General features: G+C 38.5%; 2 protein-coding genes across 4 annotated transcripts; one reads left to right on the top strand and one right to left on the bottom strand.

Annotated features, from left to right (window-relative positions):
- Positions 1–7069: 7069 nt before the first annotated feature.
- Positions 7070–13450, bottom strand: LOC110442776 (F-box/LRR-repeat protein 21-like). Of its 2 annotated transcripts, XM_021486551.1 has the most exons (3): positions 13298–13450; positions 11053–11092; positions 7070–10364 (listed from the first exon to the last, which is right to left on the bottom strand). In XM_021486551.1, the coding sequence occupies exon 3, from the start codon at positions 10334–10336 to the stop codon at positions 8783–8785; it is 1554 nt and encodes a 517-aa protein (XP_021342226.1). In that variant the 5' UTR covers positions 10337–10364; positions 11053–11092; positions 13298–13450; the 3' UTR covers positions 7070–8782. The 2 variants fall into 2 exon arrangements, with proteins under 2 accessions (XP_021342226.1, XP_021342227.1); XM_021486552.1 differs by lacking the exon at positions 11053–11092.
- Positions 13451–13648: 198 nt separating this feature from the next.
- On the top strand, positions 13649–21562 carry LOC110442778 (MIT domain-containing protein 1-like). 2 transcript variants are annotated; one of them, XR_002462048.1, is made up of 8 exons: positions 13649–13738; positions 14104–14327; positions 14924–15025; positions 15528–15664; positions 16531–16617; positions 19038–19156; positions 19900–20357; positions 20388–21562. XR_002462048.1 is itself a non-coding variant. In XM_021486554.1 (7 exons), the coding sequence occupies exons 2-7, from the start codon at positions 14186–14188 to the stop codon at positions 20063–20065; spliced, it is 753 nt and encodes a 250-aa protein (XP_021342229.1). In that variant the 5' UTR covers positions 13649–13738; positions 14104–14185; the 3' UTR covers positions 20066–21562. The 2 variants fall into 2 exon arrangements, 1 of the variants encoding a protein (XP_021342229.1); XM_021486554.1 differs by having other exon boundaries at positions 19900–21562.
- Positions 21563–25277: the final 3715 nt, after the last annotated feature.

Raw genomic sequence — 25277 nt, 5'->3', positions numbered from 1 at the left:
GGAAACCTACATATGTTGTGGGAGTGAGGAAACCTACATATGTTGTGGGAGTGAGGAAACCTCGGTGGTTGTGGAGGTGAGGAAACCAACAGTTGTTGTGGGAGTGAGGAAATCTACAGCGGTTGTGGGAGTAAAGAAACTTACATTGATTGTGGAGTGAGGGAACCTACAGTGGTTGTGGAGGTCAGTTAACCTATCGTGGTTGTGGGAGTGAGGAAGCCTACAGTGGTTGTGGGAGTCAGGAAATCTACATTGGGTGTGGGAGTGAGGAAACCTTCAGTGGTTGTGGGAGTGAGTAATCCTATAGTGATTGTGGGAGTGAGGAATCCTACAGTTGTTGTGGGAGTGAGGAAACCTACATTAGTTGGGAGTGAGGAAACCTAAAGTGGTTGTTGGAGTGAGGAAATCTCCATTGGTTGTGGGAGTGAGGAAACCTACAGTGGTTGTGGAGTGAGGAGACCTATAGTGGTTGTGGGGGTGAGGAAGGCTATAGTGGTTGTGGAGGTGAGGAAACCTATAGTGGTTGTGGGAGTGAGGATGAGTCGGGAGTGAGGAAACCTACAGTGGTTGTTGGAGTGAGGAAATCTACAGCGGTTGTGGGAGTAAAGAAACTTTCATTGATGGTGGAGTGAGGAAACCTACATTGGTTGTGGAGGTGAGGAAAGCTATAATGGTTGTGGGAGGGAGGAAACCTACATTGGTTGTGAGAGGGAGGAAACCTATATTGGTTGTAGGAGTAGAGTGGTTGTGGGAGTAAGGAAACCTAAAGTGGTTGTGAGAGTGAGGAAACCTATAGTGGTTGTGGAGGTGAGGAAACCTATAATGGTTGTGGGAGTGAGGAAACCTATATTGGTTGTAGGAGTGAGGAAATCTACAGCGGTTGTGGGAGTAAAGAAACTTACATTGATTGTGGAGTGAGGAAACCTACAGTGGTTGTGGGAGTGAGGAAACCTACAGTGGTTGTGAGAGTGAGGAAACCTACAGTGGTTGTGGAGTGAGGAAACCTACATTGGTTGTTGGATTGAGGAAACCTACAGTGGCTGTGAGAGTGAGGAAACCTACAGTGGTTGTGGAGGGAGGAAACCTACAGTGGTTGTGGGAGTGAGGAAATCTACAGTGGTTGTGGGAGTGAGGAAACCTACAGTGGTTGTGAGAATGAGGAAACCTACATTGGTTGTTGGAGTGAGGACATCTAGTGGTTGTGGAGTGAGGAAACCTACATTGGTTGTTGGATTGAGGAAACCTACAGTGGTTGTGAGAGTGAGGAAACCTATAGTGGTTGTGGGAGTGAGGAAACCTATAGTGGTTGTGGAGGTGAGGAAACCTACATTGGTTGTGGAGGTGAGGAAACCTACAGTGGTTGTGGTAGTGAGGAAATCACCTATAGTGGTTGTGGGAGTGAGGACTACAGTGGTTGTGAGAGTGAGGAAACCTACAGTGGTTGTGGAGTGAGGAAACCTATAGTGGGTGTGGAGGTGAGGAAACCTACATTGGTTGTGGAGGTGAGGAAACCTACAGTGGTTGTGGTAGAGAGGAAATCTACATTGGTTGTGGGAGTGAGGAAACCTACAGAGGTTGTGAGAGTGAGGAAACCTATAGTGGTTGTGGGAGTGAGGAAACCTACATTGGTTGTAGGAGTGAGGAAATCTACAGTGGTTGTGGGAGTGAGGAAACTTACATTGTTTGTGGAGTGAGGAAACATACAGTGGTTGTTGAGGAAACCTACAGAGGTTGTGATGTGGGAGTGAGGAAATCTACATTGGTTGTTGGAGTGAGGAAATCTTCATTGGTTGTTGGAGTGAGGAAACCTACAGTGGTTGTGGGAGTGAGGAAATTCACAGTGGTTGTGGGAGTGAGTAAACCTATAGTGGTTGTGAGAATGAGGAAACTTACATTGGTTGTTGGAGTGAGGAAATCTAGTGGTTGTGGAGTGAGGAAACCTACATTGGTTGTTGGAGTGAGGAAACCTACAGTGGTTGTGAGAGTGAGGAAGCCTACAGTGGTTGTTGGAGTGAGGAAATCTAGTGGTTGTGGAGTGAGGTAACCTACAGTGGTTGTGAGAGTGAGGAAACCTATAGTGGTTGTGGGAGTGAGGAAATCTACATTGGTTGTTGGAGTGAGGAAACCTACAGTGGTTGTGGGAGTGAGGAAATCTACAGTGGTTGTGGAGTGAGGAAATCTACATTGGTTGTGGAGGTGAGGAAACCTACAGTGGTTGTGGGAGGGAGGAAACCTACATTGGTTGTGGGAGTGAGGAAACCTATAGTGGTTTTGGGAGTGAGGAAACCTACATTGGTTGTGGAGGTGAGGAAACCTACAGTGGTTGTGGGAGGGAGGAAACCTACATTGGTTGTGGGAGTGAAGAAACCTATAGTGGTTGTGGAGTGAGAAAACCTACAGTGGTTGTGGAGGTGAGGACACCTACAGTGGTTGCGAGAGTGAGGAAACCTACATTAGTTGGGAGTGAGGAAACCTAAAGTGGTTGTTGGAGTGAGGAAACCTACAGTGGTTGTGCGAGTGAGGAAACCTACAGTGGTTGTGGGAGAAATGTTTTTATTTTTCACACAATAATACACAAGATGTTATTCAAGCTTTATCAAGATGTCTCTTACTGTCGATCAGTGACAGCTGTAACAAGGTTTTATCAGAACAAGAAGGTCCATGGGGCTTCACAGTCACATGAGTACAGTTAGACAAATGATAATGAGACACCAAAGTTGTTTGTATCTGATCACAGTCAGGTAAATAACATGGAAGACTGCTGGCTGTCACAATTTATATATGGGTAGAAATGCCCAAAATTAATTAAAGTAACAATCAACTCCTCACCAAGTTCTGTAGTTCTGTCCAGCTGCCATTTGGTCTCCAAGAAAGATTGTAACTTCTTAACTATTTCCAAGGATCCAACTCTGACCTCTGACCTTGATAAAACCTTGTATAAATATTAATCTGGATTTGACCTGGATTAGTCAACTAATTAAGGCTAATAAGATAACTGGTAGTCTGAATGACTACTAACCTGATATATTTCAGAAGAGGAAAACATTATGGTGTTCCTCTTTTTGGTATGTATTTTTAGCAAATCACTCATGTATGTTGTAAAGAATGCTGATGGCATAATGACACATGATCACATACGCTGAGTTTACGCAGTCCCATTTTCTGCTATAGAAGGTAATGTTTTTGGCTTTGTTCCCATTAAACTATCAGGGTAATGAATTTCACTTTTCAGGTCACTTATGGTCATTTTCACTGATTTTTTGGTTTAGTCTCTAGAGGTGTATTTACTAATACTGTACCAAAATGCAACAGTAATTTAAGTGGCACTAAACCATCAAATGAGCCCATGACTCAAGGACCATGTGTCACCTATACAGGTACATTAACTCCAAAGATTTACATGTAATGGGGGAATGCATCCCTAACAGATAATTATAACAAAATAATAATAAATACATACATAGTTGTCTCACTCACACAAAGTTGACATCCATGCTCCACTCCCACATGTTGGTAATAATATTTATCCCAGTAGCTTCTGATAAAAGGAATGCCTGTTGTAGAAATGTGTAATGTTATTACTTTAACAATTCTTATGTATCTGATGAGTGTTAACAAACTGAAGTTCAAACAGATTAACCAGTCACCTAATAATAACAACTAATGTTTACACTTCATGCAACGACAGTGAACCTGATCAGAATTAATATATTGTCCAGAAAATTCCATGTACAATAAATAATCTAGCACTTTCTCACTAAAAATCATTCTCAGAAACATTCCCATTCCCATTACTAGGCCTAGCAAACAAATCACTCTCACAAGCAAGCAAAACAGTAGATAACCGACTAATTGAGGAGTTCAAATTATCACATAAAATCATAACCCAATAAAATAGTCCTCTTTTCCATCCCACAACAAAGATTCTCACAATCAAAGTTTTTACATGAGATCTTTTCATATACTGAAATATACTGAAATTCTGTTACAACAAACAATATCCGTCTTCTGCAGATTATGAGTCGCTCAGATGTCACGCCAACGACAGACAATATCACTGTTGTAGTCAGGTGTGCAGTGACCAGCTGACCATCGGTGATGACTGACTAATCTGGTGGTTTAATATGCAGACTTCATGAAGTTTTATTTCTTCAAGTGTTCTTGAAACTAAATATAGCATCTATTTTGTATCAGAATTGATTTAGAATTGAATTCCCTGTCAAAACACTAAACAAGAGGCCCAGAGGGCCTGTATCACTCACCTGAAAACGTTAGCAAAATTGAAGTTGGAATAGCTAGATGTTGCTGGTAGTGTACATGTATTACATGGTTAAAGTAGTCAGGGGTTATATTTATATGCAATATGACAAAATCCTGTCATTTCTACAGGAAAAAGAGGACTTTGAAGAATTTGATATGTTTCCTTATTGGGCCCCACCCTCTGCCCCCAAGGGTCAGACCAACAGTTGATGCAAAATTAGTTCCTCTTCACATAAGGATGCTCTACACCAAATATGGACCAAATCCTTTCATTCCTACGGAAAAAGAAGGATTTTAAAGAATTTGCTATATTTCCTTGATTGGGCCCTGCCCCTCGAGCCCCTGGGGGGCAAGACCCATCGTTTATACAAAATTGGTTCTTCTATACCAAAAAATGCTCCACAACAAATATGGACAAAATCCTTTCGTTCCTACAGAAGAAGAAGGGTTTTAAAGAAGAATTTGCTGTATTTCCCCTATTGGGCCCCGCCCCTCAAAGCCCTGGGGGGCTAAACCCACCGTTTATACAAAATTGGTTTCCCTTCACCCAAGGATGCTCCACATCAAATATGGACCATGTCCTTTCAAATAATTTGCTATATTTACCCTATTGGACCCTGCCCCTCAAGCCCCTCCGGGGTCAGACACACCGTTTATATAAAATTGGTTCCCCTTCACCCAAGGATGCTTCATACCAATTATGAACCAAATCCTTTCATTCCTACAGAAGAAGGCTTTTTAAAGAATTTGCTATGTTCCCCCTATTTGGCCCGCCCCTCAGCTCCATGGAAAGCCAGACCCACCGTTTATACAAAATTGGTTCCCCTTCACCCAAGGATGCTCCACACCAAATATGGACCAAATCCTTTCATTTCTACGGAAGATCGAAGAAGGATTTTAAAGAATTTGCAATATTCCCCCTATTTGGCCCCACCCCTTAGGCCCCTGGGGGGGCCAGACCCACTGTTTATACAAAATTGGTTCTCCTTCACCCAAGGATGCTCCACACCAAATTTTGTTGAAATTTGCTCAGTGGTTCATGGCTAGTAGTGTAAAGTTGACGGACGACAGATGCAGGACACCGCGCCATGACATAAGCTCACTGGTCCTTTGGAAATGTTAGCAAAATTGAAGTGGAATAGCTAAATGTTGCTAGTAGTGTACATGTATTACGTGGTTAGTCAGGGGTTATATTTATATGCAATTGGACAAAATCCTGTCATATCTACAGGAAAATGGGAATTTTGAAGAATTTGCTATGTTCCAATTATTGGGCCCCGCCTCTCTACCCCAAGGGGAGTCAGACCCACTATTGATACGAAATCAGGTCGCCTTCTGACCCAATGATGCTTTAGACCAAATATTGACAAAGTCCTGTCATTCTTTACAGAAGAAGATGGATTTTAAAGCTATTTTTCTATTTTCCCTATTTGGCCCTGCCCTTCTGGCCCCCAGCGGGTTCAAACCTCCAATTATACATAATTGATTTTCCTTCCAAATAGGATGCTACTGTTCAAATTTGGTCAAAATACGTTTATCCAAAAAGAAGGATAACTAAGCTATTCCTCTGTATCCCTTATTGGGCCCGCCTCACTGCCCAAAGAAGGGTCAGACCCACCGTTTATACAAAATTAGTTCCCTTCACCCAACGGTGTTTCAGTCCAAGTTTGGGCAAAATCCTGCCATTCCTACATAAGGATTTTAAAATATGTAGTATGTGATATTTTATAATATTTTCTCGATTGTCCAACATATTGCGTAACGTGTCCGTAAATTGCGTCGTCCGTTATAGTATCGTCCCATTCGTCTGCATTACTGTAGTATATAGTTATGTATACGTTTAGTGCGCTTTCGTTTCCTTCGTAAAACAAGGTCATTCATTGACATCCTGTCAATCCGACTTCGTACAGACTGAAAATCATGACCCTATGCCTCTTTGTTTATCACAATAAGATGTTGAAACCTTTTAACCATTTGACTCTTGCAACTTTAAAAGTGGGTCAAGGTCATTTATTTGAACAAAGTTAATAGCCCTTTCTCAAATCATGCTACTTGCCAAATTATAATCTTGGTAGGCCTCTTTGTTATTCAGATTTTTTCTTCATTTTTTTACAACAAAGAAGACCCCTTGAAAGTAAGGAATTTCAAGGTAATCTATCTAATGACAAGTTTGACAACCCTCCATTCAAGTTAAGCTACTGACCTTATATCATCATCCTACTGTAGGTAAGACAATGATATTATTGCAACAGGCCAATAATATCATGACCCTATACTTCTTGGTTATTTAATAGAAGAAGTTCCATGAAAAATTGATTCAATTCCAAAAGATGTTGTAGCATGAAATTTAAAGAGAAAACTTTTTTTTTCCCACCCTCAAAACTCAAACAATTTTTGGGTGGAGTGCTAGAGTCTTTGCTGGCACATTTAAATGAGGTGGCACTCTGAGAAAGAAATGCGATTTGAAAAAAGGACAGATAATACTTAATCCAGCACACCCACTGGCATACACATGTGGAGATATTAGCCAATAATGACTCTCATGGTTATGAAGAAGATGTTTTATAAAGAAAACTTGACAGAATGGATGCTGCACCATGGCATAATCTCCACCTTACACTCCCTTTATTTATTAGAGAGATTAAACAGAAATATAGAATTCAGATTACTTAAATTAAATAAATCATAAATATCAGCAAACCCATAGTAGTTTACTTACAAAAGAGAGGCAAACTAATATAGGAAGTCAAAAAGGTCAAAGGTCAATTTGATTACAAATAAATAAGTGACAAGTTGATTTATAAGGCCATTTAATAAATAAACGTTGGCATACACTTGTATATATATTGTTAGTAATAATTAAGACAATAACATGCATGAAAATATGTGTAGGTGTAATATATTATTAATACAAAATATTTAAACATTCCATTGTAAAAAAACATTAGGATATGAAAAACAATATTTCACAAAATGCAAGTTATGTTCGGATATCTTCAGAAGCAATCTTCTGAAAACACAGTATTCCACATATGTTGTTGTAAACAGACCTTTTCATATAGATATTTAAATAATGAACACTTAGATGATGACTTAGAATTTCTAAATTTCAACAAATATTAAAACATTCTAAATTTTTATGACAAAAAGTATCAAAAAGTCTTCAAAGTTCTTGTACACAGTATCATAAAATCACCATTACTTACCCTGGTAACCTTAACAATTTTTTTAAATAATTAAAAAATCAATAGCAGTAATTATAGTTAAATCAATGATGATTGTCACAAATGAACAACAAACAAGTCCCCAGTACTAGTGCAGTCAGTGTGATGTCACAGAAACATCATCTGATTGTCATGTGTCATGTACATGTTGAAAAACTTCTAATAGTCAAAAACAATCTAATGGAAAATATTCCTATTAAATTCTTTATAACCTTACCAATCACATGTGGCATTCATATCAGCTATGAATGTCATGGCCAACATGTTGATGTCAAATTATTATCATGATATTAGAAATGTAATATTAGATATTACTTATCCTCTCTTGAAGATGTCTGTTCTAGTCAATAAACAAACATACAGCTGTTTGAAATAATTATTGCTGTATTTTGATAAAAAAATCACCTTTTATGACATTAAAATATATTTTGAAATTCTTTCGGTGTTTAACATCTTTCCCTTTGAAAGCTAGCATGCTGTATAGAATTTGTCATGTTGCAATTGGCATTCCTATAAATCTGTCCATGGAGTTTAATGAAAGGCATAATACTGTAACAGGAGAGAAAAGAAAAAAAACATGGCAAGACCAAGGTTTGAACCCGTAACCCTCCGAAATGTAGACCGACACTCTACCAATTGAGCTACAGTTGCCGACAATCGACCTGGTCCAGTACAGCTACAATACAATGCACATGTTAACAATCTTGTTTTATTTTTTACTTTATGCACTTTTAATGTTCTATTAAAAGCACCATTCAATCATTTTAGACCTTGTATCTTTGGAAAGGTTACAAGCTATTTAGCAACAGAATATTTATTGAAACAATAAAAATATCATGCTTTAAATATTGCAATTTTTTGTTTTTTCCAGATAGTATCCAGAATATGACTAGTGGAATAGTTCTCATACCTTTTTGATCAGCAATGATTGATTGGTACTTGTTTAGCATTAATTTAATTTCTGTGAGAGTGTTCTATCCCATTTTCGCTAGCCAAGGGTTATGATCTGGTAGGATCTACCTTCTCAGATTGTATCCCTTGGTTAGTGAAGATGGTTCTTTCCCAGCCCTTCTTATGATCAATACAAACATTGTATGTACATATTTCTGATGGAAGACCATGGTGTAATTTTGAAACAAAATTTTGAAACATTTGTTTTCCTGTTATACCCATTTTCAGTATTGAAATTGACCCATATATGTAAATTTCAGATCAGTGTAAAAACAATTCATACAAAAATAAGCTACGAGGTTATATAAATAAAATGTATACAGTAACAGTGCCTGACTAACAAGATTTCAAACTGGCTTCCAACTGTAACCTAAGGCTGCAGACACTTTGTCCTGCATTTCTTGTTTCCGCTGTGAGTCGGGGTGTACTGACTGGTGAAACCTTGCAATTCCAACAAGATAATACTCTCCGTCTTCACCAGGGGCAATAACCCTGTCATCGTCATCATCGTAGGATGGTACATCTTGGACTGTTATACAGCTAGCAGGGATAACAAATTCTTTCCAACCTGTACCGTGGAGTTGTGCCAATTTTTCAACTGATTCACAGCTGAGAGGTCCATAGTATACAAACTGATTCAGGTTTGGAGACCTCATTGCGAGAGAGACAACTTCATTTTCTTTGCAGGATGGATCACAATAGCATGCAAATTTCTTTAAACTTCTGCAGTACATTTCACTCAGAGAAGCAACAATCTGGGAATCACATCTTGAAAATTTCATGAATGTGATTGCAGTGAGTGGACAATCTGTTTTCAACATGGATGCCAGTTCTAGATGGGGAGTTCTGACCAATACTGTACATTCCATCTCCACCCCAGGATTAGCCAGCACAAACTGTTTCCAAACTGATGACTCAATCTCTGGTATTTTGAAGTTCCCATTCTCTGGATGAAAGTGCACAAAAACCTGTAGAAGTTTCAGCTTACAGCGTCCCGGCTTAGACAGCTCAAGTATGATGTCCTTATCTAGCATTGGCGATCGCAAGCTCAGCTTTTTCAGATGCTGAAAATTGTGTATGATTGGTAAAGTTGCCTCCGGCGAGGGAAGGATGGGCATTCTCTCCGACCATTCTGTAGCCTTACACCAGAAAAGACTGAGAGTCTCTAGGTCTTTCAACTTGGGATTTTTGAGGATAACTTCAAAGATATTCAAATCTGGATTTGAAAGGCTACTCGGATACATTGGCCATGACTTGATATGGAAGTATTTCAATCGAACAGCATTCTGAATGAAGGACACCAATGTACCGATATCATTCTCTGATGGCTGGTATCCATCAATATGGTAGTAGGATGTCAACCTTCCTATCTCCAAAGTCAAGCTTTCCAGACGACACTGCCTACTCAGCTCCTGCATGATGCTGATCCATTCCTCTGGGAATTTGTTGAGGTATTCAGTAACAGATAGGGTAAGCTGTTTGAAAAATTTGCCAAACTTGTTGATAAGTTTAATGTATTTGTTAGGAATACAAATTTTGCTTCTAAAGGCACGGGAGAAATTGTCAGTACATCCAAAGAGGTGGATCTTCATTGTGTGCCATAAGCTTGGGTGGTTGAAAATCTCATACAGTACTTGACATGTTTGGGATACCAGATACTGTTGGTGGAGGGGGAGATAACTCATTATTTCCACCCAAACAACCTCTGGAAGCTGACTGAAGTCTGGACCCGATTCATGGCAGTCATCAGCAGGTGGCTGGGTTTCTTCCCTGTTGACTGGACTGTCAGAGTCCAATACATCTTCCATACAATTAGCAGTGTAAGTGTCGACCTCAGTCCATGATTTGTCTTCCTGGATAGGAGGTTGGACTCCAGAAACTTCATCTGATTCTTGGTCCATTTTGTCTAGGAAGTTGTTTGCAGGGTAACTGGAATATAGATGAAAATGATCATGAATAACCATACCTGTCAGGCTATGGCAATTTTCAAATAATTTGATATAAGTTCTTAGTTAAGTCAACAGAGTTTTAATCATTTATCCCACTGTCAATTTAATCTCTCTTTTTTCTGAGACAGTGAATAAAATAATTTTTACATTTTTAATGGTATCAATTTTTTTTATAACTTCCGAGTCATCCTCACAAAAAGCCAAGAAATTTACCATGATTAAATTGAACCAGGAAATATATACATATATTAAAAAATATATAGACCGGGCGACCAATGTCAATCTTTCCCTATATTATGATAATTTATTATTTAAAAGGTATATGCTCTTCATTTTTTCATATATTAAGATTAAACACAGAATCAGATTTAGATTTGCTATCTGGTCTGGATCAAGCAACTTGACATCCACTAGGGGCAACAGTCACCTAACCATGGGTTTTAACAGGTAGATAAATGCCAAACTACCTGAACCAAGTCTAAGGGAAGAGGGCTGAATAGATTACAAATGTATGTAAATCAACCTCTTCTCAGTACTGAGGAGGTTATTTAAATCACAGAACTAGAGTAACTAAATCAACCCTCTAGCTACCATCACTTTACAATCACTTTCTAACGCCTTTCTTGTCTTGAAAACAAATTATATCTTGATCTTCATTTTTGTCTGACCTGCATTCATCCTCAAATTGTTAAGTTGGTCTGAAGTATCCTATAAGAGAAGAAGAACCTTAGAGTCAAACACAGAATGGTGAATACAAAATACATTAGAGGCCAATGGTCACATATATAGACCTCCACATTTTTGACATTCTTATTCAGTATATTTCTTTTTCTTCCAAAAACGGACAAAGACTCCAAGGTTGGAGCGATAACTGTCTGTGTGTGCATGTATGTGGGGTATAGGGCAGGGGTGCCTATCTTGATACCTGTATTCTTGAGTAAGGAGAGCATGCATGCAGCTATGTATATGTTTTGACAGATATCATAATACTGTATAAAAGCTCTGTCACTGAATTGCTAGAGATTCTACACTGACATATTAAGGCACTTCTCCATGCAAACTCATTGCCTCTATTTTAGAATTGTCACTCTATAAAAATAACTTGCCACATTAATATTGTTGCCCCATCAGGCATCATAACACCTAAATATAAGTTGAAATAAGAACCTGTGAGATCTAGAAGCTTCCACAACCCAACAACTTCACACTTCTATAAAGATACAATGTACATGTATACATATTACTCTGTATATAAATTTACCCTCGTACAAATAAATCAATGAAATTCACTATCTCTAAGCCGTCTTCTTCTTCTTTATTTTTACGGGGGCTCCATCAATGTTGACGTTTATGCCCTCGGGGGTCCTATTGCAGAGGCTCGAAAAAGGGGGTTATTTACAGTGATATAGTTGGGTTTTTTTGTGATTTTTTGTGCTACGGGTGTGAGTATATGAGTTGGGTTTATTGCTACGATTAGGTGTATTATTTGATCATCTCAGTCAGACATATATATCCCACCCAGTGACTGAAAGTCTAACAAGATCAATATTAATAGTACATCAATTTTGACAGTACATGCCCACAGGAGTCTGACATTTAATCAATATAAGTATAACAGTCTATATATAAAAACATACCCCGTATATTACAAAAACGGGGTATTTTTTATATATATTATATAGACTGTTATAGGCTGTTATACTTATATTGATTAAACGCCAGACTCCTGTGGTATGCCATTACCACTAAGAAGGTGGTATGCCCACCTACCAGACCATGTAAACTGTAAAGTTAGGCTTTTTGCAGACAATTGTCTATTGTATAGAGATATCAATAACCAATCAGATGGAACATCACTCCAAAATGATTTATCCAACCTTGAACAATGGGAAAAAGATTGGCAAATGAATTTCAATCCAGAAAAATGCTATGTCATCCATATATCTAAAAAAAAAAACCAATTTCTTTTGATTATAATCTACATAACCACACATTAGAGTCTGTAAAAGAAATTAAATATCTGGGAGTAACCATTAGCAATGATCTTGATTGGGGACCACACATCAATAACGTTTCATGCAAAGCCAATAAAACTGTTTTTTTGCTTAGAAATCTAAAAAACTGCACACGTAAGCTTAAAAACATTACGTACACATCACTAGTGCGTCCAGTCATGGAATACTCCTCACCTGTTTGCGATCCATACAAAAAACATCAAATCACTCAGGTTGAGCAGATTCAGCGGAAGGCAGCTAGATATGTATATAATGATTATTCAGATCGTACTCCTGGTGCAGTTTACCATTATATGATAAAATCCTTAAACTCAAACAGTTTACAAAATAGAAGAACTAAAGCCAGACTTGTTGCACACTATAAATTTAATTGGGGGTTGCATGGTCGAAGTACCGAAAGACATGTTGGTCAAATCAGACAGTCGCACTACTAGAGGTAAACACAAATTTAAACAAATTTCCACTACTAAAGATTTTTTATAAAAATTCCTTCTATCCCAAAACAATAACAGACTGGAATACCCTACCAGAACCTGTGTGCATGACTTCTTCCCTTGAATCCTTCAAAAGTGGCATCTCCACTTTAACTATTGAAGGGGTCAAATCACTATACTAATCCACAAGGCCACTGTACAAATTGTATATATGTTAAAGTGTTGTTAATCTTCAATGTTTTTATTTTATAAATGTATTCACATATCATATGAGAGTAACATATCTTAATATATAAAATTCTAAGTCCATTCCAAATTGTACATAGTGCACAGTTCCGGGACGTTTTACACTCCTACAGGAGTCTACTCCCGTTACTTCTGTACTTGGGCGGACCAAGTCCAGACCCAAGAAGGAGGAAGAAGAAGAAGAAATATTAAACCCATAACAGCAAAAAGTTACTCACATGTGCACGCCATGGGTCGGCTCGAGTATTCTTCTCTTTGATAATGACCTCGATGAACGTAAACTCTATATATAATGATGTCTGGGCACCTGTCAAAAGTAAAAATAGCATCAATTTACGTCACGACAAAACCGAAAGGAGACTTATAAAAATAATCCGGCCTCCCTTTGGGTCCGGAATGTCAGATTATTATTGAATGCATTTTCTATTGTCCTATTGTATAGATTTCATGACCATTTTTTTGTATTTTTTTCATAATTAGGCTACCATTTATTTCATTGTTGTTTTGCTTTGGTTGAATTAAGCTCTGAAAAATATTCGGATCGTATTGCTGATGCCGGTTTCTTTTTTAACTATCGGAGTTAAACTTCCGCGGGAAAAGCTGGAGGTAGGCCTACGTGAATGTAGGCTTAACTGATTTCTGCTTCAATTCATTGCAAGGTACACTACCGCTTAAGTGACTCAATATTTGTTAAACAGATTAGTTATATATCTTTACATGTAAATGCATGCTACTCATTTGTAGTTCAGTATGGTAATTGAAATATCACCTGGGTATAAAACGTGTGGGTGATGTCAGATCACATGACACAACTATTTAAGATTTCGGGACATCGCATTTCGATTTTAAAACTATAGCACTGACAGGTTATATTTATTTGTAGTTATAATACGGAATGTATACAATAATCCGTTAAAATCTGTTTTTCTCTAATTTTTAATTAAACAGCTCAGAGACGTATTATACGTCTCTGAACAGCTTTACTGTTTTATTGTAAATATAATTCTGATTCTTTTTCTTTAAGGTATTGACACATTCACTGGTTTTAAAAAAACATGACAAAGTGCCTTGATATGGTATGAAGTAGCATATATATCACTTGAGCAATGAGTGATAAGATAGCTGGTGTTGAGACGGCGGCCAAGAGGGTGCTGACCCGCGCTGTAGAGCTTGATGCCAGCCGAAGGTTTGATGAATCTGTCGTCTGCTATCAGGAAGGAATCCATCTTTTGATGGAGGTCCTCAAAGGTTTGTCAACCATTTTTTTAGTGTCAAGGAAATGACATGCAATGCATGAATGACAGGATAAGAATGGCTTTAACAATTTCTACAACCGATACACTATACATATCAATTTTTTTATGTCAAAAAGGAAAAACCTTCATTGAATCCAGATACTTCTAATGAACATCCAATCATTTGATGGGATTGTGAATGTTTGAGAGTGTTATTAACGTCAAAGACTAGTTTTGTCAGATATTGCTGGACGCCTTTCATCTGGTATACAATTTACTATGATAGTTAGAGACAGGTTTCAGTTTGAAATTTTAAGTAATAAGTAAGTGATAATCCAGGATCCAGGAAGCACACTATATTGTTGAAACAAGAACCCCATACTTCTTGGACAGCGGACGGTGAGACGTGGGCACCGGACGCGCACTCATTACAGTATTTATATGTGAATCCCATTTAAGGTCAGATGATAGTGTTACACCCAGATACTTGGCCTGACTAAGATGTTCCAGTATGTGTCCATGTAAAGTATAATTATGGACTATTGGAGTTTTGTTTTTAGTCACCAACAACACATTTCATTTGTTTGGGTGTAATGTTGTTTCACATAGGTACTAGTGACCAGACAAAGAAGAATGCAGTAAGGAAGAGGATAGAAGAGTACATGGGTCGAGCAGAACAGATAAAAGTTCACGTCCAGGAAGCCAAGGAAGGTATTTACTGTGTAAAATATAAACTTGTTCTATCAAAGTTTTACTTTATAGACAAACAATGTATGTTTTTAACGTGTCGCTACTTTCAAGAAATTTTCCGATTGAATTTGCCATTTGGCTTGAAAATTTGATGTGGTTAGTGAAAATTTCCAATGATTGCTATGAAAATATAGGTCGAGCTTTTCAATTTTTCAAAATCAACCTTTAGCTTCGGGCTAGTATTCAAAATATAAATTAATCTTAGAAGTTTTAGATTAAAACTTGTTGAACATATATTATATGTGTAATGCTCCTCCCTGTGAACATTTCAATTAAGTTAAATATGTTTTAGGACATTCATCCCAAGGTCAAGGTAATGGAAGGTCAAGGTCACCATAAATATAAATCTAATACAGGTTTCCATTCCATCTTATTTTATGAGGCTTGCTAAATATTGTTTCATAGAAATACTTTATACAGGAATCGGTACGTAATGTATTAATACTACATGTGTGTTGTATAGCTGGGAAATCCCATGAACAGATCCAGATAGATGAGTACTCTACTGGCCATGGGTATGAGAGCCTGTTTGGGAGATACCTTGATGGGTTCCTGACAGAGGTTCACATAGAAGACCCTTACATCAGATCTACACACCAGGTTAGTTGTACAGGAAACAGTATGGGATTTTTGGGAATTATTCAGATTATTTAAAAGATTCTTATGATATTCATGTGCTATATATCTTTGATGCTTCCTTACCTGGTATATATTTGTTAATTTGTTGACCTCATACAGAAAATGTCATGACTAAAATACAAAACACTTTGTTTGGAGTTATCACCCTTTGGTTCGCTATAGGTTTATATTCCTGTCAGAGATACTGATAACTGCCTGAAAAGTCTTAGCTTTACTGGTTTCAAATCTTTTGTAGTTTGCTTAATTACTTATAAATAGTGGAAAGACAATACAAAATATGTATTATAACCAACTATCATTTTTCAGAAGCAAGCAGGTCTATTAGCGTACAATGTACGTTCAGAAATGAAAACTTGACCACTTTCTGTACACATCTAGAAAAACATATTTTTATGTTTACAATGTATTGCTTTTACAGAATTAAAAAACCAAAAACGAAATAATTTGTTGAAATAGTCATAACATAATTTATCAGGAAAGATAACGTATCTACATTATTTCTATTGGCAAGATGCCCATGGTATGCAGTGTTCCCTGTCACTTTTGTAATTGTACCCCCATACCTCTCAAAATGGGGGTATGGCTGCATATATTAGGGGTTCACCTTATCTAAATCCCCATGGGTATGTAATATCATCACAAAATTGTTATTTCATAATATTTCCAGTATGTCATAGAATAAAAACACCAAGAATTTAGTCAGTAAAAGAATGAAAATTGTGTATTATAGAAACCCAACATTGAACGGACTGTTATGTCCATGTGAACGCCTGCTTTATTGTATTAAGTTTCTGTGTAACTCTATGAGATATTGGTGTCTGTTTTAGGTGTACAATTTGCTGCGTTTCTGTGAGATGCTGGTGAAGAGTGAGTCTCCAGTGACTAAAGTCCGTCTGTACACTGGCAGAGATGAGGTAAGTTGATTCTGGCATGGCCATAGTTAGAACCGACAAAGTTAACTCATTTCCTCACAATAAGTACATAACAATTTACCATGACAGTTTCACAATACCTTCAGTCTATCTCTCTCAATTTGGGTTTCTCAGTGTTTGAGATTGTGAGCAAAATATGAGACTATTTTCACATTTCTTAACTGTTATTAAAAGTGAACCATAGAAGTAATGGTCCGTATCATGGAATTAATAAAAACAATCTTTTTGAAATTTGGCATGTGGATGAACTGTGATATGTAGATGTGTAATAGGGGTTTTAGAAATTTCTAAGGACAAGGGCAAGGTCAAACCCACTGTTACTAAAAATATGCCATGAGGGTTATGTCCTTACTACAGAGTCCAACAAACTACTCTTTTTGAAATGTAATCTGTTGATACACTGAACTTGATACACTGTGATATGTAGATTAGTTTTTAATGTCAAGGGCAAGGTCACTGTTGTTAACATTAAACTTTCCTCTTTTGGTGGGGTGTGTTACAATCAGGCACTAGCTGACCTGTCACTGCTGTCCCGGTATGACCCTGGCTGTTGCCAGGATGTTGAACCCCATACAAACAAACAAAGCTGTCGCTGTTCTCGTTTCTTCCAATTGCCAACTTGTCTAGGCCACTTTGTTGATTTAGTGCACTTAGACATAATATTGTTTTGTTTTTCCTGAGACATCTTGGCAAGAACAACACACAGACATAAAATTATGAGGGATATTTCATTGAAAATCTCAAAATATGAGAAAGCAAACAGTGTGGAAAAAAACAGTTTCCTTCACATTGATCATTTGAAGTTTTTAAATTTCATATGAAAAAAAAAGATGTAAGAATCTAGAATTCCTTATATCCAATTGGAATGTCTTTTATGGTTAGATGGACATTTGTAAATGACACTGCCATTAGGTTACCCTTGGTCCTGAGTTTTGCATGTTAACTTTTCAGGTTGATCAAAAGACTTATTAAGCAAACTGACCATGATCAAACAGATAAGAAAAAGAAGAAAAAAGAAATGACATAGAACTAACGAAGACGGTACGATGGTGGGCGCCGACATCTCTCTGGGAAAATAATCCTGTTGTCTTTTTTCTGACTTTTCTCCCCTGGCAGTCTATAAGGTCATGCTTGATGTTAAGCCCACAGATTTTACAAATGAAGTAAACATACAAGTACCAGTTAGTAGTTACTAATGATCAGTATAAGATTCAGGCCCCATTCATAGTGTTACCAGTAATTGGGATGGATTGTCCATCTGTATATACCGGAACACAGGTGATGTTCTCATTGCCCTATTGAGTACATACTTTTTAGATTATTTAAAACCAAAATTCCTATATAGGTGAGGATTTGATATCAGGTGGAACCATTTATCACTCAGTGTAGTTATTTTAGAGATTTTAAATTGTTTCCAATAAAATCTGTGTAAGTTAAGGATAAAAAGGTGTGAAGATGAAGAACATCTTTAATCTTCTATTTCCTGGGATGTATATGTTTTTGCATGAATTCATGAAGTGACTAACCTTCACATATTTAAATATCTGGCAAACGTTTGATCTGGCATGTTTCAGTATGAGATATATAAAGATTCATACACGCCAAGAAAAGCGCTGAATTGAGGTTAATGCTTGAAAAGTACTTGACTATCTACAGAACAGAATCAACTTGTAGTCTGTTCTACAAAGGAAAAGGATTGTGTTAGAATTTATTTAAAGGACTTTTTCAAAGTGGGTGCAAATTTATCATAAGAATTCATTAATTATTCTAAATTTGTTGTGATTCATTTTAATTTTATGCTGTATGAATTATTTTTTTTGTCTTTGACATTTTTTTTATTGCGTCAGTCACATAAGTGCATAACATGTTTACAAAGGTTCATTGAGAAAAAATACAATATAAACAAGTAGCTAAGTACTAGTAGTTCATTCTAGAATAAGCTTGATACTTTCCCATTTTTGCCGGGTCTTGTTCGCTGCATTTTGAGACATCATGTAGACAGAATATAGGTTTAAATTTCTATAATTTTTTACAAATATTTTACAACTTTCCCAGTCAGGGATTTTGTGGTATTGTCTATGCTGTATGAAATTATCCCCTTCCCTTGAAAACTCACTTGGAAAATTATAAGAAAGTGCTTGAAGTTTATTTTGTAAAGTCTGTATGAACCACAACTATGTCTGTTAAAACAGAATTGTGGAATTATAAAGTATGATCAGGTGATTTACAATATCCCAATGTCTAATTGGAACAAAGTCTGAATATAAGGTAGATTATTTTTGTAATCCATTAACATACCAGGTATGTAAGATAGATTCTAGGTAAGTAACCAGAAAACATAATATATGGGACTCACAGTTTGTAGATAGATTGATTTAAATCCAGTTATTACTTTCATATAGAGTGAAGACTCAAGGAAACAGCAACATAACAGGCTAGACCAGATAACAAGGAGTCTACAGAAACACAATGTACAACTTGTTGTCGAGTACAACGATGCTCTGCATGACCGCGAAATCAGGTGGGTGTTGCATGTTACTATTTCATTTTCAGAAAAAGAGTTTTAAATCTAATCGTGACTTTAAGAGATGAAGTAATAAAACATTGCCATTAAAGTTAAAATTCACACAATCTTTGACTTTTACATATGGAAGACTCTTAAGACTAGTGTTGATATATTTTCAATATTGTAAAAGAACGGACACACATTTTATTATTCTAAGCATTATGATATTGTTCAATGTTAAAGTTTGAGCAGCAGTTTGACAAAATCTCATTCCAGTCAAACAGGCAGACAGAGGAATAATCTTCATAACTAAATTATTTCATTCAGACTACATGTATGTGTATCGGGTATGTGTTTGACAAAAATCATGTTGCAAAGTTAAACACAATTTTTATACATTTGTACATGTATCATATGTCAGACTGTCATTTCCTCAAACCTGGTTGTGTTGCCATCTTTGAAACCATGAGCTTGTTTTCTGAGATATCCAAGTTGAAATTTGTATTAATAAAACGCGATGAAACTAAAAATTGACTTTTCGATCAATTAGGTATTGATGTATGGGAATTTAATAAAACAGAGTGTTCATAATATTGATTATATATAAAAAGTTTATTTTTATTTTTTGTTGTCTTCTATTTGTCCTGAACGTTTTTGTTTTTATTAATTAACAAATTCAACAAAACATGAATTCTATTTGAGATCATATTTACTCGATTCACACAAATTCTATTTGATAGTATATCAACTTGTTTCAGGTTCAATAACGGCTGGATTTTGAAAATTGGACGTGGACTGGACATATTCAAAGCTACTGAATCTAAGTTTACGATAGGATTTTGTGACTTTGACCTTCGACCTTGCCACAAAACTACTATTGATATTTTCCATTCAAACTATTTACACAAGACTGATACTGTGTAGTGATTCGTGCTTGTGTTTTCACCAGAAACTGTGTTGTTAAATGGTGTTTTGTGACCATACTGTCATATTTATGAATATCTACATATATTTTGCTGAGACAGGTCAAATCAGACATCTTCACTGCGCCAAATCTGTAGTTATCATGATGTCATCAAATGTTGTGTACAAGATAAACATCAATGATTATGTGTGATAAAATGTATGAGTCGGATGAGTCTTTCCGTACCATCTATCATTTTTCTTTTACGTTCAATTTATCATTTTAAGGATGGATTATGCAGTAACATGTGATGTCATCAGATGTTGTGCAGTAACATGTGAGGTCATCAGATGTTGTGCAGTAACATGTGAGGTCATCAGATGTTGTGAAGTAACATCTGATGTAGTCAGATGTTGTGTAGTGATTTTATGTCAACAGAAGCTTGAACTATTTATTGAGGTATTATGTATTAATGTCATGTCATCGCTTCTCACAGCGTGCTCAAACAAATTTTCTTGTAAGTCGCTTAAATCATGCCAAACAATCAAAAAGTCAAATGTAAACATTGAGAACAGTATTTGGCTCAAGTCCCTTATTTTTCCAAAATCATTGACAAAATAGGTATCTTTATAAATTTTTAACGGGAACAAGAAATTAGGCTTGAGCACAAAAACTATGCTTTAGCATGAGAACTGTTTCATGAATACGGGCCCAGGTATATATTTTGTGATGCTTGGAAGGACAGTGCCATATATGGTTTACATAAAAACAATTCAGCACCATGAAATGAAGTGATTTTCTGTTGTTTATGCAGCTTCTAATGTATAAATTATGAGTTTTATCAGATGTGCTTCCCTGTGATATTGATTATAATTTTTGTACCATTCTTAATGAATATGTCATGTTATACACCTATAGGTAGAAGTAGATATCATTATTGTACATGATGTGAATCCACATTGATAAATGAAAAGGTTAATTGTAAGTAAAAAAAAGTACCGGTATTTTGAGCCTTGAAAATGAAAAACAAAATGGTGGTAATTAATTGAAAATGTTAAATAGGAAATTACCATGTAGTTTCAAAAATCTGGGTTAATAGAAGAAATCTTCAAAGTAATAATGTTGAAAGCAAAAGAGGAAAGTGGACGAAATTATTTGGAACAATAACCATTCAGTTTTCTGTTATAATATCGATAGCAGAAACCCTGGAGAGAAGACAAGCTTAAAATTTATAATGAATGTGTTGGCTGATCCTTCAAAACACCTTAAGGTGGGCTTATAATTATTCCCAAGTGTAGAAAAGTTCCGGAAGGGAAGTAACTCTTCCAGTCTTCTGCACTAAAACGATATCAATGCTATTATTCTACATGTAACTTTATAGATTAACTAATATGTCTGGGTATTAATCAACAATTTTTGTTTCAATTCTTTTTATAAAATATATTGAATACTGGTTTAACAGTAAAAGACATTCTTTTATCAAATAAATTTGAGAAGAAAACTTGACGTAGTTGTGTGTTTTGACAACCTGATATATCAAAGATACATCAGCTGGTGTATAAAACACAATTGATAGTCTGGATTTTTGTTTACCATGGTATCATGCAAGTACGAACACTTAAGCTTTTATGTACAACAAAAACCTTGTCAGACAGGACACTAGTTTGTAAGTGGAACCTTTTATAGACTGGATGCTATGGTTTATGTGAACAGTAAAACATTGTTAAGCTGGATGCTATGGTTTGTGTATACAGTGAAACCTTGGTATTCTGGGCAATTGGTTTGCAGTAACAGTGGAGCCTTGCTACTCATGATCAGTAAAGCCTTGTAGGTCAGTATTTTGTGTGTACAGTGGAACCTTGTTAGTCAGGACTTTGTGTGTACAGTGGAACCTTGTTAGTCAGGTCTTTGGGTGTACAGTAGAACCTTGTTAGTCAGGACATTGTGTACAGTGGAACGTTGTTAATCAGAACTTTGTGTACAGTGGAGCCTTGTTAATCAGAACATTGTGTGTACAGTGGAACCTTGTTAATCAGAATGTTGTGTGTACAGTGGAACCTTGTTAATCAGACATTTGTGTGTACAGTGGAACCTTGTTAGTCAGGACTGTGTCAGTGGAACCTTGTTAATCAGAACGTTGTGTGAACAGTGGAACCTTGTTAATCAGAACTTTGTGTGTACAGTGGAGCCTTGTTAATAAGAATGTTGTGTGTACAGTGGAACCTTGTTAATCAGAACTTTGTTTGTACAGTGGAACCTTGTTAGTCAGGACTGTGTGTCAGTGGAACCTTTTTAATCAGAACGTTGTATGTACAGTGGAACGTTGTTGATCAAAACCTTGTGTGTATAGTGGAACCTTGTTAGTCAGGACTGTGTCAGTGGAACCTTGTTAATCAGAACTTTGTGTGTACAGTAGAACCTTGTTAATCAGAACTTTGTGTGTACAGTGGAACCTTGTTAGTCAGGACTGTATCAGTGGAACCTTGTTAATCAGAACTTTGTGTGTACAGTAGAGCCTTGTTAATTAGAACTTTGTGTGTACAGTGGAGCCTTGTTAATCAGAACGTTGTGTGTACAGTGGAACCTTGTTAATCAGCACTTTGCACTGTGCTACCTTGTTAGTAAGGACTTTGTACTGTGGAACCTTGTTAGTCAGGACTTTGTACTGTGGAACCTTGTTAGTCAGGACATTGTGTATACAGTGGAGCCTTGTTAATTAGGACTTTGTACTGTGGAACCTTGTCAGTCAGGAATTCCTAATACCATCCCCAATACTATAATACAGCCTCCCTAAACACGTTCACCATATTTTACAGCTGCCTATAAATTGTTCAGGGCAGCGAATACCCCTAACACCCTCCCTGATACTATCCCCCCCTCCACCCCCCCACACCCATACCTGTCTAACAACCCCCCTGATACTATATCCCCCCCTCCACCCCACCCACACATACCTGCCTAACACTCTCCCTGATACTAATTCCTCCACCCCACCACCCACATACCTCTCTAACACCCTCCCTGATACCATATCCCCCCTCCACCCCGCCCTCACATACCTGTCTAACAACCCCCCTGATACTATATCCCCCTCCACCCCACCCACCCAAACCCATCTAAACACCCCCTGGACATATATCCCCCCCCCACCCCCCCACACACACACCTGTCTAACACTCCCGTGATACCAATTCCTCCACCCCACCCCACACATACCTGTCTACCACCCTCCCTGATACTATCCCCCCCTCCACCCCACTCACACATACCTGTCTAACCCCCTTCCTGATACTATACCCCCACTCCACTCCACCACACACATCCCTTTCTAACACCCACCCTGATACTATACCCCCATCCACCCCACCCCACACATACCTGTCTCACACCCTCCCTGCTACTATACCCCCCTCCACCCCACCCAAACATACCTGTCTAACACCATCCCTGATACTATATCCCCATACCTGTCTAACAACCCCCCTGATACTATATCCCCCTCCACCCCACCCACCCAAACCCATCTAAACACCCCCTGGACATATATCCCCCCCCCACCCCCCCCCACCCAAACCCTTCTAATAACCTCTCCGATACTATATCCCCCCCCCCCCCCCACACACACACCTGTCTCAAACCCTCCCGGATACTATCCCCCCCCTCCACTCCACCCACACATAACTGTCTAACACCCTCCCTGCTACTATACCCCCCTCCACTCCACTCCACCCACACATAACTGTCTAACACCCTCCCCGATACTATACCCCCCCCCACCCCCCCACACACACACCTGTCTAACACTCCCCTGCTACTATATCCCCCCTCCACCCCGCCCACACATACCTGTCTAACCACCTCCCTGATACTATATCACCCCTCCACTCCACCACCCACATACCTGTCTAACACCATCCCTGATACTATATCCCCCCTCCACCACATCACACACCTACCTGTCTAACACTCCCCTCATACTATATCCCCCCCCCACTCCACCACACACATCCCTGTCCAACCCCCCCCCTGATACTATTTCCCCCCTCCTCCCCCCCCCCACATACCCGGCTAACACTCCCGTGATACCAATTCCTCCACCCCACCACACCCATACCTGTCTAACAACCTCCCTGATACTATATCACCCCTCCACTCCACCACCCACATACCTCTCTAACACCCTCCCTGATACTATTCCCCCCTCCACCCCACCCACACACACCTGTCTAACACTCCCGCGATACTAATTCCTCCACCCCACATACCTGTCTAACCACCTCCCTGATACTATATCCCCCTCCACCCCACCCAAACATACCTGTCTAACACCATCCCTGATACTATATCCCCCTCCAACCCACCCACACATACCTGACTAACACTCCCGTGATACCAATTCCTCCACCCCACCCCACCCACACATACCTGTCTAACACTCCCGTGATACTAATTCCTCCACCCCACCACACACACGCCTGTCTAACTCTCCCCTGATACTATATCCCCCTCCATCCCACCACACAAATACCTGTCTAACACCCTCCCTGATACTATACCCCCCCTCTACTCCACCCACACATACCTGTCTAACACCCTCCCTGATACTATACCCCCCCTCCACCCCACCCACACATAACTGTCTAACACCCTCCCTGAGACTATACCCCCCTTCACCCCACCCACACATACCTGTCTAACCCCCTCCCTGATACTATACCCCCCCTCCACTCCACCCACACATAACTGTCTAACACCCTCCCTGATACTATACCCCCCTTCACCCCACCCACACATACCTGTCTAACACCCTCCCTGATACTATATCCCCATCCACCCCACCACACACATACCTGTCTAACACCCTCCCTGATACTATACCTCCCTCCACTCCACCACACACATACCTGTCTAACACCCTCCCTGATACTATACCCCCCTCCACCCCACCACACACACACCTGACTAACACCCTCCCTGATACTATACCCCCCTCCACTCCACCCACACATACCTGTCTAACACCCTCCCTGATACTATACCCCCCCTCACCCCACCACACACATACCTGTCTAACACCCTCCCTGATACTATACCCCCCTCCACTCCACCACACACATACCTGTCTAACACCCTCCCTGATACTATACCCCCCTCCACCCCACCACACACACACCTGACTAACACCCTCCCTGATACTATACCCCCCTCCACTCCACCCACACATACCTGTCT

The sequence above is a fragment of the Mizuhopecten yessoensis genome, unplaced genomic scaffold (genome assembly GCF_002113885.1).
Source record: "Mizuhopecten yessoensis strain PY_sf001 unplaced genomic scaffold, ASM211388v2 scaffold716297, whole genome shotgun sequence".
NCBI lineage: Eukaryota > Metazoa > Mollusca > Bivalvia > Pectinida > Pectinidae > Mizuhopecten > Mizuhopecten yessoensis.
This window is presented reverse-complemented; position numbering and strand designations above follow the sequence as displayed.